Source organism: Nymphalis io, chromosome 16, assembly GCF_905147045.1.
Source record: "Nymphalis io chromosome 16, ilAglIoxx1.1, whole genome shotgun sequence".
Taxonomy (NCBI): domain Eukaryota; kingdom Metazoa; phylum Arthropoda; class Insecta; order Lepidoptera; family Nymphalidae; genus Nymphalis; species Nymphalis io.
The window spans coordinates 11,504,583-11,522,424 of NC_065903.1; the positions used below are offsets into that span (position 1 = coordinate 11,504,583).

At 38.0% G+C, this 17,842-nt stretch overlaps 1 protein-coding gene across 1 annotated transcript in view; it reads left to right on the top strand.

Annotated features, from left to right (window-relative positions):
• The window catches only part of LOC126774534 (uncharacterized), a 203,717-nt gene that overhangs the window by 117,354 nt on the left and 68,521 nt on the right, over positions 1-17,842 (top strand). Inside the window, exon 7 of the mRNA XM_050496097.1 lies at positions 8,134-8,313. Within this exon, the coding sequence (XP_050352054.1) occupies positions 8,134-8,313 (180 nt within the window). The remainder of the gene's footprint in view (positions 1-8,133; positions 8,314-17,842) is intronic.

Sequence of the window (17,842 nt, forward strand, 5' to 3'; positions counted from 1 at the left end):
GCAAAAGCTTTCTCTTGAGGAAACGGTGAGAAGCTTATCACACCACGCTGCTCCCATGAGGGTTGGTCGATAAGCATTTAGTAGAATTTCATATTTACCCAGAAGCACGAGATGAATATAAACACTGATTAAACACATAATTCATTAGTTCTAGTACGTATACGTTCACGCAATCTCCGCTTAAGATTAACATCTTCCAGCCATTAAGGTCATTAAAAGTCAATAAGCGAAGGGTTATAATTATAAAGAATTATTATTATTAACTAGTATCGGGAAACTAAAATTTATAGTTTTTTTTTTAACGAATTGCGTTTTCAAATTTCATACACATCTATCAGGCACAAATCCACTCCTCTATTTTTGTGAAAAAATATATTTCATTATAGATATATAAATATTTTTGATGTTCACAATATGATAGGGCTTTGTGAAAGCCAAACCATCAAGAAAACAAGCCGAACTGCCAGCCGGCAATATTAATATTCTGATCCGTTTTAAAGGGTGAATGAGCTAGTGTGACGATGTAAGAAACGGTTAATATTTCTTACAGTGCCAATGTATATGGGTGATGCTGACCACATTCAATCTCCCTGACTGAATGTAGTAACCATTACCCATATATAATCAGGTCTTATTACAGTCGGATCTATTAGTCCAGAACCTCCAACAACCAATACCTTAAGCTATTGTCTATAAATTTCATAGCATGTATCTATGGGTGATAATGACGCAAAGCATACACAATCGGATATACCAATTAGCAATTTTCTTTACTGTAGTAAATATATTAGGTCCTTACATATGAAATTGGCGTTTTGTACGGGAGGAATATAGTCAATTTTTTTTTTTGTAAAATATATTTAATTAATCAAAGTATGCGCCGTTGTTATCTATGCACTTTTGCCATCTCATAAGTAGTTCATTGATCCCTTTAATAAAAAAACCATGGGGGCGAGAAACAACAAACTCTTTGAAGGTGGTTTGGACTGCCGCATCGGGGTTGGATTTTTTTCCTTGTAAGAAGTTGTCCAAATTCCGGAAAAAATGGTAATCTGTTGGAGCAAGGTCCGGAGAGTACGATGGATGTCGAAGACATTCCAATTGTAACTCTATCTAACTTAGTGGTTGTTTGTTGTGCAGTGTGTGTTCTTGCGTTGTCGTGAAGCAGCAGTGGCCTAGAGTGATTGATCAATCTCGGTTGCTTAGCAGCTAGTTCTTCCTTCATGATTTGCAGTTGCTGACAATAGATATCTGCCGTAATCGTTCGGCCAGATTTTATAAAACTGTAGTGAACGACACCGGCGCTAGTCCACCAAACACTTACAAGTAACTTTTTCTGAGTCAATTTTCGTTTGGAAAGGGTAGGATTTGGCTGGGTCTCCAGGATTCAGCCCTTGCGACGAGCGCTTCTGATTATCGTACAGTATCCACTTTTCATCACAAGTAATGATTCGATTTAAAATCCCTTCATTATTGTGTCGGTTGAGCAAAGTAACACAGCAGTCGACGCGTGTTTGCAAGTTCGATTTACTCAATTCATGAGGTACCCATCGTTCAAGATTTTTTACTTTCCCGATTTGCTTCAAGTGGATGAATACAGTTTTATCACTTACCCCGAAGCCTGCAGCTATCTCTGAAGTGCTTTGTGATGGATCCGCTGCTACAATAGCCTTTAATTTTTCATTTACCATTTTGGACTCCGGCCCTCCACGGGGTTAGTTCAGAAGGTCGAAATTTCCAGAACGAAAACGTTGAAACCAAAAACGTACCGTGCTTTCTTTTGCAAACACCAGCGCCGTACACATCATTAATCCTTCGAGCTGTTTCTGAAGCACTGGTGTCACGGTAGAACTCGTAATCGTAAATATACCGATATTTCATATTTTCCATTGTGCGGTAATAAGCGACGCCAACGAAAAAATAATGGGGAAAAAACAAATGAATGACTCTTTTCAAAACTCAAATGTACCAGCTAAATGAATTTATAAATTTTAATTTGGAATTCTTAACCAAAGAGGAAATATTTCAGATAATTTCATATGTAAGGTGTACCTAATATTAAGAGAAATCCCATTAATTGTCGTTAAATATCTTATAACCAAGTCACGTGTTAAATTTCTCATTTGATAGTAATTTTAATTGGTCATATCGATGTTGTTCGGTCTCTGTTCTGTCGTGTTTTAAAAACTACTTCAAGTTTTGACTTTGACTTGGTTCCAGCTGGTACCGCTTACACTGGTACTCACCCGTCAAAGCGTACATCGTTACAATAATAGTTGATAGAAACTACTCCCGGATGTCATCAGCCTAGTCGCCGGCCAAAGGGTATAATGTAAAACCTAGCCAAAAATAATATGATTTTAATTTAACCTCTTCAGAATGAGGAGCATCAAATGTCAAAGTATCTAAGGGCCTTGAATCTCAAAGTACAGGCCTGCCTGTACTATTTCTGAAAACGATCACTGATTATAAATTAAGCTAGAAATATATCTGAAATATAATAAAACCATTCGACAGATTTACATAAATTCCTTTGTTTGTTTCCTTTTACTCTTGTACTATTTATATGTTGTCCAATAAGTATTAAAAACAATAATAATAATAAATTATGACCGAAATTCTCTGGAGAACTCAACACGCATTCAAAATGAAAATAAAATTATATGATTCTGGCATTCATTATACTAATTTAACTGCCAATAAAATTAATCAGCTTAAATTTTTTGTTTAAAATCATTTATAAATAAGGCTTACGTATTAATATTATATAGAAACTTTAGTTGAGTAATATAGTAAAAGTACAAGTTTGACAAAATGAACATAAAATTGTTCAGGCATTGTGTTTGAACAATAATTGATTATTTAGCAATAGCTAATTGTATTTCAATGTGGTATACAATAAAGAATATTTAATTTGAATTGAATTTCCGGCCATGTTTACAACTAAATTTAAAGAGGATTTGTAACGTTTGTCGGTTTTGTCGTTATTAACTAGCTTTAAATATTTACATTATTATTATTATTATATTATTACTGTTACATTATTTACATTCTTGAATAATTTAGTACAATTTTATATATTGATAAGACTGTGACATTTTCTTGACCGCTCTCGAATTTTAAAACTCTAATTGAAATATATATTTAATTTCATTTTTAATGTTTTATTATTATTATTATTTGGGAATGATATTCTTATTGTCTAAGTATTATTATAATTTTAATATTCTATACGTTATAATATTTAATTAATTCTGCATGTAAAATATTTTGGTGGAAACTTTATGGATACTTAGGTATTGTGTAACCTGTTTTTTCCGTAATAAATAAATTTTTACTTTTATTCATATTTATTAATATAATTTTTAGTATAATAACATAAGCACAGCCACATATTTTTCCTTTTCTTTAACAAGTGCCATTTATCTAAAATTCACCCAAAAATTTATGTCACCTAACAACACAAGCCAAACAAGTTGTTTACGTCGAAGCGATTACCCATATTGATTTCAGGCGACACCTGAGTCAAAACAATTTTACATAGAAGCCCTCATATTACAAACTTAATATATATAGTATAGTATGTATGTATAGAATATGTAGTAGATAGTATGTATAGACTTATGCGAGAAATCTCCCATACATAGCAAAATTAGATGATGTATTTTTTTATAGAAAAGGAAGGCGGACGAGCATATGGGCCACCTGTTGGTAAGTGGTCACCAATGCCCTTAGCCATTGGCATTGTAAGAAATGTTTACCATCGCTTACATAGCCAATGCGCCACCAACCTTGGAAACTAAGATTTTATGTCCCTTGTGCCTGTAATTACACGTATCGATGCAAAGATGTATAAATTATCACCATTTTATAACAATTGAAGCTATATACATACCTACGAATGAGATATGAAATAAATGATGTTCTTATGACTGATTTCGGTCACGGCGGGTACTTTAAAGAGAAATTAGCAAACTGCGCAGGACATTTTATAGTGTACAAGTGTGTGCGCACACACAAATGCACATTCTATTCCCTCACTCTCATAATGTGATGGAACGGCAATCCGATACGACAGGAAAGAGTTCGGACGCTTTACGTCCTTTCCGATGCACGGGAGTGTGCACTCTTCCAACTTCGGGATCATCGGATCGGGACATCGGGATATGCGACGTTACGAGTATGTCTAGCCAATATTACGAGTATACCAGCGACGCAGTCATATGAAATATATAATTAGGTATGAAATTAACAAAAAAAAAACAAAACAATATTGGTATTTGAGCGAAGAAATTTATAGACTACAATAAAAAACAGTCGCACTACTAAGATAAGACCTCCTTTCTTTGAAAGAAGAAGCTTATTCTGCCACGCAACCCACCCAATCCGTGTTTAAGTTGACAAATGTGACAGAATTTCATGCAGGTTTTCTCGCGATTCACGAGATGAATTATAAATACATATTAACCTCTAAATTCGAATTCTAGTAGAATTGAATACTCAATCTCATCTAAAATTCACGTGTTTTATCATCATGATCATGGGCCATCTTGGTTCTTCAGGTAATTACTCAAACAATATTATGTTAATGCTATATATGCTTAGGATGTGTGTTATACAAACCGCTAGTATATTGCAAGTTCAAGACATTCCGAGTGGTCGCATTCAGGGGTGTCAACTGTGTATTGCAACATAAATCATATTTTAACTTTTGTCCATAAATAACATATCAGCGTGTTTGTAATATCAGCTTAGTTTATTTCGCCGGTTCTTTTCAGATCTGAAGTATCTCTTTCCGAAACTGTGATAGATTAATATAATATTATTAATACTAAAGTGTGTGTTTGTGTTTAAAACAGTTCTGTAACTCTTTTGGTGTACAATAAATCATATTCTATTCTATTCTATTCTATCATGAAATTTTGCATGCACGTTGTCAGAGGTTCAAAAAATGGTATTGAATAACTAACTATATATAACTTGCCATTACAGCGTCACCCAGAGTTCTAGTCTTCCTTAAACCTTAAACTTCGAGCTATATCGAGCTCTGATGATACATCCTGAGGGTGTCTCCTATGTGATTACAGATCGATTTAGAACGTGTTTGGTAGAGAAGCAGAGTAATTACATCACAATATGATGTGTAAAAAGTGATTTACATAGTTCTAACAGTGCCATTGTCTATAGATTTGGGGGGGCAACTTACTAGCTTAGGCTGCCTTTCTGACATAAATAAGATTGGCTTTCTTTAAAGCATTTGTTATTAAGCATTTAATATAATTGCATTGAAATGTATTCAAATACTAAGGATAAACATTTCTAAACCAGCAATTATAAGTTTAAAAAAACTTATATTACTATATTATTCACGGTTTGTTATTTACCCTTTTCTTCAACAGGAAAAAAAATAAAGTGCGAGTTGTTACTTACTTTAGTTACTCCACGTGACAAGAATGAAACTCCTGTTAGTGACACAAGCAATGCATATATTATGTACACAAAATCGTTACGCTCAAAGCCGTCCTTCCTTTTTTTATTGCATAGGTATGCGGACGAGCATATGAGCCATTGATGGTAAGTGGTCACCAACACCCATAGACATTGGCATTGCAAGAAATGTTAACCATCGATTACATCGTCAATGCGCCACCAACCTTGGAAACAAAGATGTTTTGTCCCTTGTGCCTGTAATTACATTGGCTCACTCACCCTTCAAACCGGAACGCAACAATACCAAGTACTGCTGTTTTGTGGTAGAATATATTAAAATTTTACTCTCGTCACGTCCAAAGATAGTAATTTTACGTTATATTAACATAAAATATAAACGAATTTTCGCTCAAGATTGCGGTCGAGATGTTAACAAGCGATGTCTTCTAGACAACCTTATGGCCTTCAAAAAAAATTAATTTAAACGTGATGCGTAGTACTTTAACATAATTTTAGTATCACCATTATAACATATTACATAGTCACCGTAAAATTGTCATGCCTATTAGTTCACAATAAATCTAACAAAAATTGTGAACAATATATTCAATTTACAGTAAAACGCACAAATTTAGATAGTTTATGATCTATCTAAGCTTTTATCTTAATTTATAATCTAGTTATATTTATTATAAGCAAATGATCCTTTCAATAAACCGATAAATATATACAAGTATTTAACAAAATTACATAAATATAATAAAATAATGATATTTTTGTATAAGATATCTTAAAGAAACTTTATTATAAAAAATAAGAAATGATTCGTTGTTAACCCTGCACCTGTCTTTGCGGTCACAGACTTGCCAAGCTCAAGCCTTCGCTAATTTCCTAACTACGCCAGCACGTCGTGAGAAGTTGACTTGCGGCTATACCCATTATTTTAGATTTCGAACACATTTTCAAAGCGATTTTCGAACAAGACTGGTTTTATTTTAAACTAGCTGACGTGACTTCAACTTCGTTTGCGTGAACGTTGCATGTGATGATAGTTATTAACTATATTTTAGGAACATTTTCTTTACCAGATAAAAATTATGCTTTTTATTTACAACTAACTGTTGCCCGCTTCGTTAGGGGTAGGTTCAAATATAGACTAATCTCTCTTGAGATTGGCCGCCGCAGCTGAAATCGGTCCGGAGGACATTTATTTATTTATTTATTTATTTATGGTCCACAAAACAGATTATAACTAAAGACACATTTAATATATAAGTAAACATTATAAGCAAGCTAAGTTATAACCCAACAACTATGTGAACACAGATTGTAGACAAAATATTTCAATTATAAAAATCGAATAACATCAGCACTTGAGAATACATTGTACACTTTACAAAAAACGTTTACAATAGATGAAAAGAAAAAATTATACAGAAAAATATGAACAAGTTATGACAATAAAAAATAAAATGAAATTATGAAATGTTGAAATGAGGAACTAAATAATGAATAAGAAAATAGATTTAATCACTATTATTAGTTGTTAATTGAAAATATTGAAACCAATTGTTTTCTAAATAGATTTAGGTTATTGTTGAAAATGTCAATACCATCATTCGCGTCTTTTTCGAGAAAAATTTTGTTATATGCGCGACACATACGACCGATAGGATTATGATATGATATGTTGTTATTGTATGCGTCCAGGGTAAATATTCTAGGGTGTCGGTATTTAAAGTTAGTGTTTATGTTGATGGATCTTAAAAGCAAGGGTGAATCAATAACACCGTGTATTATTTTATGCAAATATACTAAGTTATTGCAGTCACGACGCATTTCTAATGTTTGCAATTTAAAATGACTAAGCCTGTCATTGTAGCATTCGAGTTTACGTCCGTACTGATAGCGAAAACTGAGCAATCGTTTTTATTATTATTACTGAAATATTAACCTTTTTTTATTAGACGTTTATTTTTTTATAAAATTGGTTTGACAAATGGGCCGCTTGATGGGAAGTGGTCACAATAGACATAGACATTGGTTATCGTCAATGCGCCACCAACGGCAGCGGTAGAACATCTAATATGTGGGTGGTACCTGCGTACCACCCACATATTAGTTGTTTACTTGGTGTGCAAGCATTTCTGCAATGCTTGCACACCAAGTAAACAACCAAGTTTATAAGCTATGATCCTGAAATTCTGGTGAAATTTCGAGTTGCTTCGAGGTGAAAGTTCTGGTGAAAGGTGGCGATAAAAGCATTTGTTTTTGAGTACCTATATAAATACGCGCAAAACAAAAAGGAAATCAAGAGGCCTTAAAATGGCTTGTTGAATTGTCTAGCATATATTAGTTTTTAAGATAGCATTTTTTCTCATACAGCGTCATTTAACTGTTCCGAGTCAATTGACCACAAGGTTAAACCTGTTAAGTCTTGACCTCACCGAACTAACAACTACAATTTACAATCTAAATATATAGTCACCTACATAATGCATGCATCTGATTTAAGCCTACGTCAATGGTTCATTAATCCGATCAGACAAATAGTCTTAGGTTCAATTCTTTGATCGCGTCACAATAGTCATTAGTTCTCGTCCCATCGTATGAAGAGAGTGAAAGTACTTGCTCTGAAATGAGCAACGTGAACTAAATTCTTACAAAAATCATTCACAATATCACATTTTCTTTGTCCAATAGATTGGTTCCCTGGTTGGCGCAAACATGCTGGCCAGCCCAACGATGACGGCACCTCAGGACAGGACTGCGTAGAAGCACGTAGGGAACTGCCTCCTCGACCGGCACACCCAACATTTATGTGGAACGACAGAAGTTGCAGAGAACACAACTACTTCGTCTGTGAGAGACCTGGCATTGAAGGTATACTTGTGTTATTTTTCGCTTCGTTTGAGATAAAGATAAAATAAGAGTCGTATTATATTTTTGGCTTAAATTACTCCTTAAGATACTAAAGGTACCTTAGAAATAGAATTGAATGATTTTAAAATTATTAATACAAAATTATTTGAATGAAGTGTTTATTTAATAATCTCTCAACACTACATGCGATATCCATACTAAAGATTGCTCAAAGTAAGTTGTATGTTGGTATACATAGTCTTAACATAGTTTGCCATACGCCACACGGCCTGTTGTCATTGCGTAAAATTTCTACAGTAACAGCCTGTAAAGTTCCCACTGCTGGGCTAAGGCCTCCTCTCCCTTTTTTTTGAGGAAAAGGTTTGGAGCTTATTCCACCACGCTGCTCCAGTGCGGGTTGGTGGAATACACATGTGGCAGAATTTCGATGAAATTGACACATGCAGGCTTACTCACGATGATTTCCTTCACCGAAAAGCACGAGATGAATTATAAACAGAAATTAAGCACATGTAAATTCAGAGGTGCTTGCCCGGGTTTGAACCCACGTTCATCGGTTAAGATTCACACGTTCTTACCACTGGGCCATCTCGGCTTAAAAATTTCTAAACTTAAAGAAATTATGGTATGTTTTTACTTAGTGTAAGACTGCCTGGATATATTATCAATTTTTGTTTGACGTAACAAAAACGAGGGTATTTTTTTTTTTTTTATATGTCCGGGATGGCAAATGACTCTACTCCACCTGATGGTAAGTGGTAGTAGAGTCCAAACGCGACGACGGCCAGTACAGTCGGGAAGAATGTTCTGTACTAGCCGTCACCGACTTGCCGGCCCGCAAGATGCCTCTACACGCCTCGTTTGAAGGAACCCGGGTTGTAAGAAGAGGGGAACACGTGAGCTGGTAAGGAATTCCATTTTTTGGTAGTGCGACAAAGAAAAGAGTTGCCAAATTTCTTTGTGCGCGATGGAATTGATGTCACAGTTAGGCGGTGACATCGAGAACCAGCTCGCGTGGACTTAAGAAGGAAGGGGGAAGCAGGAATTAGAGAGAATAATTCCTCAGAGCACTCGCCGTGATACAGTCGATAGAAAGCGCTCAGTGCTGCTATCTCGCGACGCAATTGTAAAGGTTCAAGGGTGTTTGTGACCTTTACGTCCGAATAATGCGTACTGCACGTCGCTGCAACCGGTCCAAGGCCTCCAGTAGGTACTTAGCGGAGCCATCCCAAAGGTGCGAGCAATATTCAACGCAAGACCGTACCTGTGTTTTGTATAACAGGCACAGTTGTTGCGGCGTGAAAAAACGCCGCACCTTGTTCAGAACTCCCGAGTTTTCGTGAAGCTGTTTTTATAATAGCCTCGATGTAATCCCTTGGACTAAGGTCGCAGCGAACGTCCATCCCCAGTATGGCGATTTTGCTTTGTATCATCAGCGGTATGCCACAGAGGGAGGGATGAGGGTAAAATGGTTACTTTTTCGCAGTGAGAGCGCATACCTGTGTTTTCTTGGCATTAAACTCAACAAGATTATCAGAACCCCATTGGCAATGAGCTCCAACGTCCTATCGAGTTCAATGACAAGATTCTCCCGCCTCTCCTCAGTTTCCGCCCGCCCAGCCACTGCGCGTCCGTGGTATCCACCATGCACTGTACTATCATCTGCATAGCAATGTATGTTCCCAAGGGAGAGCATATCATTGATATGCAAAAGAAAGAGTGTGGGAGATAGCACAGATCCCTGGGGGACCCCAGCATTCACTACATAGAATTGAGAAGCGCAACCATCTACTAAAACACGAAGGCTACGCTTGTGTAGGAAGCTGGAAATCCAGGTGCATAGCTGAGCAGGCAGACCATATGCTGGTAGCTTGGAGAGAAGACTTCTGTGCCAGACCCTGTCGAAAGCCTTGGAGATATCGAGGCTGACAGCCAACGATTCTCCATGCTTGTCGATAGCTTCACCCCAGAGGTGCGTTACGTACGCTAGAAGATCACCTGTGGACCGTTTTAGTCGAAACCCGTACTGACGATCATTAATTAGACAGTGATCTTCTAGGTAATGGATCAGTTGGTTGTTTAGAATCCGTTCCATCACCTTACAAAGTACTGAGGTGATAGCTATTGGTCGATAATTTGCCGGGTCAGACCGATCCCCTTTTTTGGGAACCGCTTGCACATTAGCTCTTCTCCAAGCCTCCGGCACATATCCCGAAGAGAAAGAAAATTGGAACAGGCGCATTAACACAAGAGACAGCTCCGCCGCGCACTTTTTTAGCACAATGGCTGGTATTCCATCAGGACCGCTAGCTTTCCGTATATCAAGTGATTGCAGCTCCGCACGCACATCACGTTGCCTGATTTTGATGTCAGGCATCGTGTGGCCACATGAAGGTATTGTTGGTGGCTGCGCACTACAATCATCGATCACAGAGTTGTCGGCAAAGAGTTTAGCCAGGAGGTCGGCTTCCTCCTGCGGACTGTGAGCTAGCGATCCGTCCGGATTTCTGAGCGGTGGCAGCGAAGGTTGGCAGAAATTGTTTTGCACAGACTTGGTCAGACGCCAGAAGCTACGGGAGCCCCTAGGATGCGAAATAAGGTCATGACCAATCTGTACAATGCGCTGTGCATCCGCTCTCGTGTATGCCTTTCTACAGGACTTGGAATTTTTATTATAGTTTGCTTTCAGTGAGTCAATGTTAGATGCCCCGCTAATGCAGCCGTTGATCCACGCGCGATATGCCGCCTGCTTAGATGATACAGCGTCGGCACATTCACGAGTGAACCAACGGTTACGCGTACCCCTATTGATGAGATCTGAGCTAGGAATGTAGTATTCCATTCCTAACATGATCTCATCAGCAACAGCAGCGGCACTAGCTGTCGGGTCATTCCCACTGAAGCAACGTTCCTTCCAAGGGACTGACGCATAGTAATCGCGCATACCGTCCCAATCTGCCGACTTATAGTGCCAAACGCGACGTTTGCATACCGCTGATGGCGGCAGCTTGGCCTGTGGCACTTTGGTAGATATAAGGCCGTGATCCAAGGCCAAGTGGAGCTTGAACCACAACCTGATATTCCACCGGGTGAGAAGTCAGCAGAAGATCCAGTAGAGAAGACGCTTGCCCATCAATGTCTGGGATCCTGGTGGGCTGATCAACCAGTTGGGTCAAGTCGTGTGTGAGAGCAAAAGCATGAGCAGTTCTTCCAGCATGGTCAGTTTTGAGGGATTTCAACCATGATTCATGGTGAGCATTAAAATCCCCCAAAAACACCAATTCCGCGTTAGGAAACTGCTCTTGCGCAGCATCTGCCTCCCGACTAAGATGGTCGAATAATCGGCTTGTCTCCAAGTCACACTTGTGGGATCTGTAGAGGCACACGTAGACTCGACTCTGACGAACCAGGTCCACAGGTACCACCAACATGGAGAAGGAGGGGTCCTCCAAGCAGCGCAATCGGTGACAACAAACATCCGCCCTGACGAACAAGCATACTCCGGCTTTCGCTTTAAAAGATTCTTCTAGCATGTAGCCGGAATAGTTAAGGTAGCTGGTGTCGGCAGGGCGGAGTATTTGCGTCTCCGTGAGAAACAACATTGCTGGCCGTGCTGTCTCGAGATGGTGGTGGACAGCGTTGAGGTTAGCGTGGAGTCCTCGGATGTTAGAGAACTCGACCTCAAACAGCGTGGGTATGGTGGGGGTGTGCACCGCTGAACGACCGTTATTTCTTAGTTGCGCTACCATTTGGAAAATTAAAGAAAAGAGACGTGAAGCGAGCGACGTATTGCCACGATAGGGATGGGCAAAGTATGGAGGCGTGTTTTCCCAAATGGTTGCCAAAAGGGAAAATATACTGATACGCCGGACGGAAGGGCCCCCGAACCCCCCCGGAAGTGACCGCCGGGACCCCACCTTCCAGTCACCAACCGGCACGACGGTCCACCCCGAGATTATGCGTGGCCTGGTGGGGCAGCCTCGCGAGCTGGTTAGGCACGCTCGGGCCCCTGTACTATGCCACGGGCGGCCAGCGGAACAGCCGTTTCTTCAGGTCTCCCTGTCCGGCAGGTCAATACAGTTTCCCCCGGCATTGGTTCAACAGCCGTCTCCACTGGACCAACACCCATCGCGGCAATACTCGCTCGGGCACTGGCTGTACGCTGGCTGACCTCGAAACGCGGCTGCAAGCCACTTCACGAGTTTTTCACCATGCGTACGGTGGTAACAAGCCAGGCGGATGTTAGCATCCTACCACCAGATGAGCAGATGGTCGCTCAGATATCCCTTAGTCACCTCTTACGACACCCATGGGAAAGAGAGGGGCAGTGAAATGTATTCTTTCTCCGTCACTGCACGGATTCTCCGTCACTGCACGGATACGTAAAGGTCACAATTGCGTCGAGTGATAGCAGCGCTGAGCGCTTTCTATCGACTGTATCATGGCGAGTGCTCTGAGGAATTATTCTCTCTAATTCCTGCTTCCCCTCCCTTCATAAGTTTACGCGTGCTGACTCTCGATTTCACCGCCTAACTGTGACATCAATTCCATCGTGCACAAAGAAATTTGGCAACCTCTTTTCTTTGTCGCACTTCCAAAAAATAGAATTCCTTAGCAGCTTACGTTTTCCCTCCTCTTACAACCCGGGTTCCTTCAAACGAGGCGTGAAGAGGCATCTTGCGTGCCGGCAAGGCGGGGGCGGCTAGTGCAGAACATTCTTCTCGACTGCACTGGCCGTCGTCGCGTTTGGACTCTACTACCACTTACCATCAGGTGGAGTAGAGTCATTTGCCCTCCCGGCGCATATAAAAAAAAATTATATATATATTATATGCGTATGTATAAAAAATATTTTAATTTTGAACATAAATATGTACAAACAAAAGCTAATTCAAACTTAAAAACAATTTAAAATAACTACTCTAATCTACGCTAAAGCATGACGTGTAATGGTGACATTCCATAATTTTGTTTTGATTTTCGGTTTGCTTTCCCAGAAATCCCCTGTATCATTCTTAGCGATCATCTGGAAATTGAACGAAATTTGATTTTAAAATTATCTAAATTAAGCCTGTCATGCTATGTTCAAAAGCGAGAAAGGAATTTTGAACCGGGCAATACTTCAAATTTTTTTCACGCTGGTTCCACCGTTCGGAAACAACGTTCAGAAACATGGGTCCAATATTATTAGTCAATAGAAAAATTTATCTTTTTTAAAACAAGGAAGTGTTTTTATAAATAAGATCTATCGCGACGTTCAATTTTATTCAGCTTTTTCGTTGCCAAATAAATATCTTTGTTAAATAAATAAGTATAAAATCACATTTAGACATTTCATTTCGTGCTTTTATCGCAATTATTTAATTTCATATTTAATGAACCTATATCTATCTTACCTCCTATGGTTTCATCGTCCAGGTGCTATAAGCTTAATTCAGTCTTCGAGACGCAGTTAAGAATCGCAAGCCTGAATAAAGCAAGAAACATTACGAACAATTATTCATATTATAGATTTTAATAACTCTTTTCTTTTATTCTTGATCAATATACATTAGAGTGCTCCAAAAGTTTAAGTACGTGAAAATTTTAAATTATGAACACAAAATTGCTCAAAAGATTGTTATCAGTAATGAAAATAGAATTTTAAATCGCAATAACGAAAGTTTTGACATTTATACCAATCGATTACCTTAATTACTTAGATAAAGATAACGATAATACACACATTGGTTCTATGTTAATGCGAAAATAATAACACAATAATGATTAAGGCTCGCTGATCGAATAATGGAAATATTTTTTTAGAACGACATTTTGTATTTTCATTGATTCCAAAACAAAATTTTAGACAACAACATTTTCTTTTAACCATATTTTAAAACGAAAAACATTTAGTATATTATTGTAATGTTGTAAAGATGCAAAAAAAGTTGTGCTCAATCGAGTGGTTGAAAGTTTAAAATTAGTAAATATACCCTATTTCTGGGTAGGTACCACCCACTCATCAGATATTCTACACTGGTGGTAGGGCTTTGTGCAAGCTCGTCTGGGTAGGTACCACCCACTCATCAGATATTCTACCGCAAAACAGCAATACTTGATATTGTTGTGTTCCGGTTTGAAGGGTGAGTGAGCCAGTGTAATTACAGGCACAAGGGACATAAAATCTTAGTTCCCAAGGACATTTCTTACAATGCCAATGTCTAAGAGCGTTGGTGACCACTTACCATCAGGTGGCCCATATGCTCGTCCGCCTTCCTATTCTATAAAAAAAAAAAAAAATAATGTGTGACACACTAATAGATACAGTTAAAAAAAGCTAGATAAATATCTTTATTTCTATCTATCTTTTAGGGAAACGTCAATGACAACTAGAAAATGGCATTAGAAATAGCATGGCTAGAACGGAAGTGCCTACTTTTGTAGCTAGTGGAGTGAAGTCATATCAAGTTGGCCTTATATAGTAGTGTAAATTAATTATTAATGAAAATAAGTTGTGCATTTTTGCTATAAAAAATTACGTACTGAGTAATGACAGACTGTCACCACCTATGAGATTATTACCAGAGGCATTTTTAGATCACACCTTATGTTGAAGCGCTTAGCGTCTTATATATTAAAGTTATTAAATCACAAAAAGAAATTGTATACTTGACAGAGCGGCAACAATAAAAATGTTCCATCAACAGATTTTTTTTGCACAAACTTAGAAAAATTGTGCTAATACAGCAAAATTGAGTTTGTCTGTTACACTGTCTCGTCTTAACTATGTACGTCATCATGAGATTTTGCATACACGTTGTCAGTGATACAGAAAGCGACATACATAATAGTTGCAGCCGCCCTACGCGGGCGAAAACTAGCTTAACAATGATAAAATAATTTGTTTATTGGCTGCTATGCTAAAGGAAACATTTTAAAAGGTCAGCATGATCCATAAATGACCCATCCCCACAGTCAAAGGCCTGACCACTTACATGGACTCCACGTACGCCCCTAGCGACGAGATACGTGAGCTGTATACCATTTTACCGTCCTATATATAACGTACCTTCCGCGTTGGAATTAAGGTTAAATTTCCTTTGTACACTCCCTTTCAAAGTAAAATGAGACAAACCGTTATATTAATGCATAAGCGATTCTATTCGCTTACAATAAGGTTTGAAATTGTTTTTCTATGGGAGCTATTGAACCTTGGCTTCACTAAGCTCATTGGTACTTAACATACCTAACGTTAACAAGCGACTCGTTATACACAATTGACTTAACCAAATCGTTCTACCAATTTATTGACATATTTAGATATTTATTATTTATACTTGAGTCTCATTTTGTCAATGCTTTGATATTGTAAAAAATGTAATATAATTTCATATACGTAGGCAGAAAGGCAAATGGGCCACCTGATGATAAGTGGCCACCACCCCTCATAGACAGTGGCACTGTAAGAAATATGAACAATCCCTTAAATCATCAACGCGCCACTAACCTGGGAATTCAGCGTTTAAGCCAGAATACAACATAATTTACTACTACTTTTGTTTTTTTTTTTTTATAGAATAGGAAGGCGGACGAGCATATAGGCCACCTGATGGGAAGTGATCACCAAACGCCCTTAGACATTGGCATTGTAAGAAATGTCAACCATCGCTTATACAGCCAATGCGCCACCAACCTTGGGAACTAAGATTTTATGTCCCTTGTGCCTGTAATTACACTGGCTCACTCACCCTTCAAACCGGAACACAACAATAACAAGTACTGCTGTTTTGCGGTAGAATATCTGATGAGTGGGTGGTACCTACCCAGACGAGCTTGCACAAAGCTACCACCAGTACTTACGACTACTACTTTTTGGTAGAATATGCGATGAGTGGATGGGACCTACCCAGAGAGACACAAAGCTGTACTCATATTTATATGTATAAAAAATCTGCGTAGATTATATACATTCCAGTACGAGGACTCTAGTAATAATAAATACTATTAAAACTTCATGGTTTTATGACCAATTTTGAAATGATTCAAACAAAACCTTTTGATGAACCTGATGTACGTATACTCCTCTGAAGAACGACGAAGTTTGTAAGATCATGAAAATATTAGGTTTTATATATATATTTCGTCTAGGCTTTATCGACTATGTCTCGAATAATACTTATATGCCTCATTTATAGCTCTGTAATTGTTGATGACTCGGGCTCGCAGAGCTGACCTAGATGCCCTCAGTAAATGTGAAGATAAAACAACCACTTAACGTTACATGATATCTTACTTCACCAGCACACGAACATTTGCTCGACCTAGATTTTTTTCTTTATAGAATTTGTTATGATTAGTAAAAAACAGCAACATAGATAATTTCGTAATTGTGAATGCTAAACAATACTATGATTAAGTCTATAGAGGTAGAACGACAGGTGTGACGACATCTAACGATCCCTACAATATGTCTTAATGTCTTTATAACAATATGAAATCAAAATATAATTAATTATTTGTTATTTTTCTGGTGTAGTGATATCCCTGTGCCTGTAGTAGTAGTCTCACCCTCACTTATTGTGCTCCGGATTGAAGTACGGAACACATGTTAACACTTGTAGGTTTTTATGTGGGTTGATTCAGGTAATGAAAAATAGTCCAATAATGAATACACTCAATTTATAATACTCGGCAGCGTAACGTTGTGCCAGGAATGATTTAAAACCGAATGCGCTCGTTTGGCGCGTCCTACCCACTTTATTTAAAAAATAAACGGAAGTCAGTTTACCCACTAATAAAGTTAAATTATAGTTTACATCTACCTACCTACCTAGTGGTTAGAACGCGTGAATCTTAACCGATGATCGTGGGTAGGCAAGCACCACTGAATTTTCATGTTCTTAATTTGTGATTATAATTCATCTCGTGCTTGACGGTGAAGGAAGACATCGTGAGGAAACCTGTATATGTCTAATTTCGTTGAAAATATGTCACATGTGTATTCTACCAACCCGCATTGGAGCAGCGTGGTGGAATAAGCTCTAAACCTTCTCCTCAAAAAGGGAGAGGAGGCGTTAGTCCAGCAGTTGGATATTAATAGGCTGTTACTACCATACTATAGTTTACAACGTAATTTAATAATATGATGATTAACGATATTATTAATAATAAATTATAGATATAATAAGGTATATGTAAATAAAGCACCAAGATAAATATCATTGGGAGTAGTTATTATATGCCATAACAGCTGGGCGCCTATGTGCTACTTGTTAACACACAATAATACCAGGTATTGCTGTTGCACAAAACATTACCACCAGGTGAAATTTGGCGGTGGCAGGTATGATTACTATAATCAAATGGTCGCAATCGAACATTCGTATCTAATATCAGTGTTTTGTATTTAACTAAAAATATTACATCAAAGTATAAAACTTGTAATCAATATTACAAAGCTCTTATCTCTATGGGTAAACAATCTAGAGAACGTTTGATTAAAATAATTCTTATTAAGATTAATAGTCAGTTTACTGCGGAAACTACG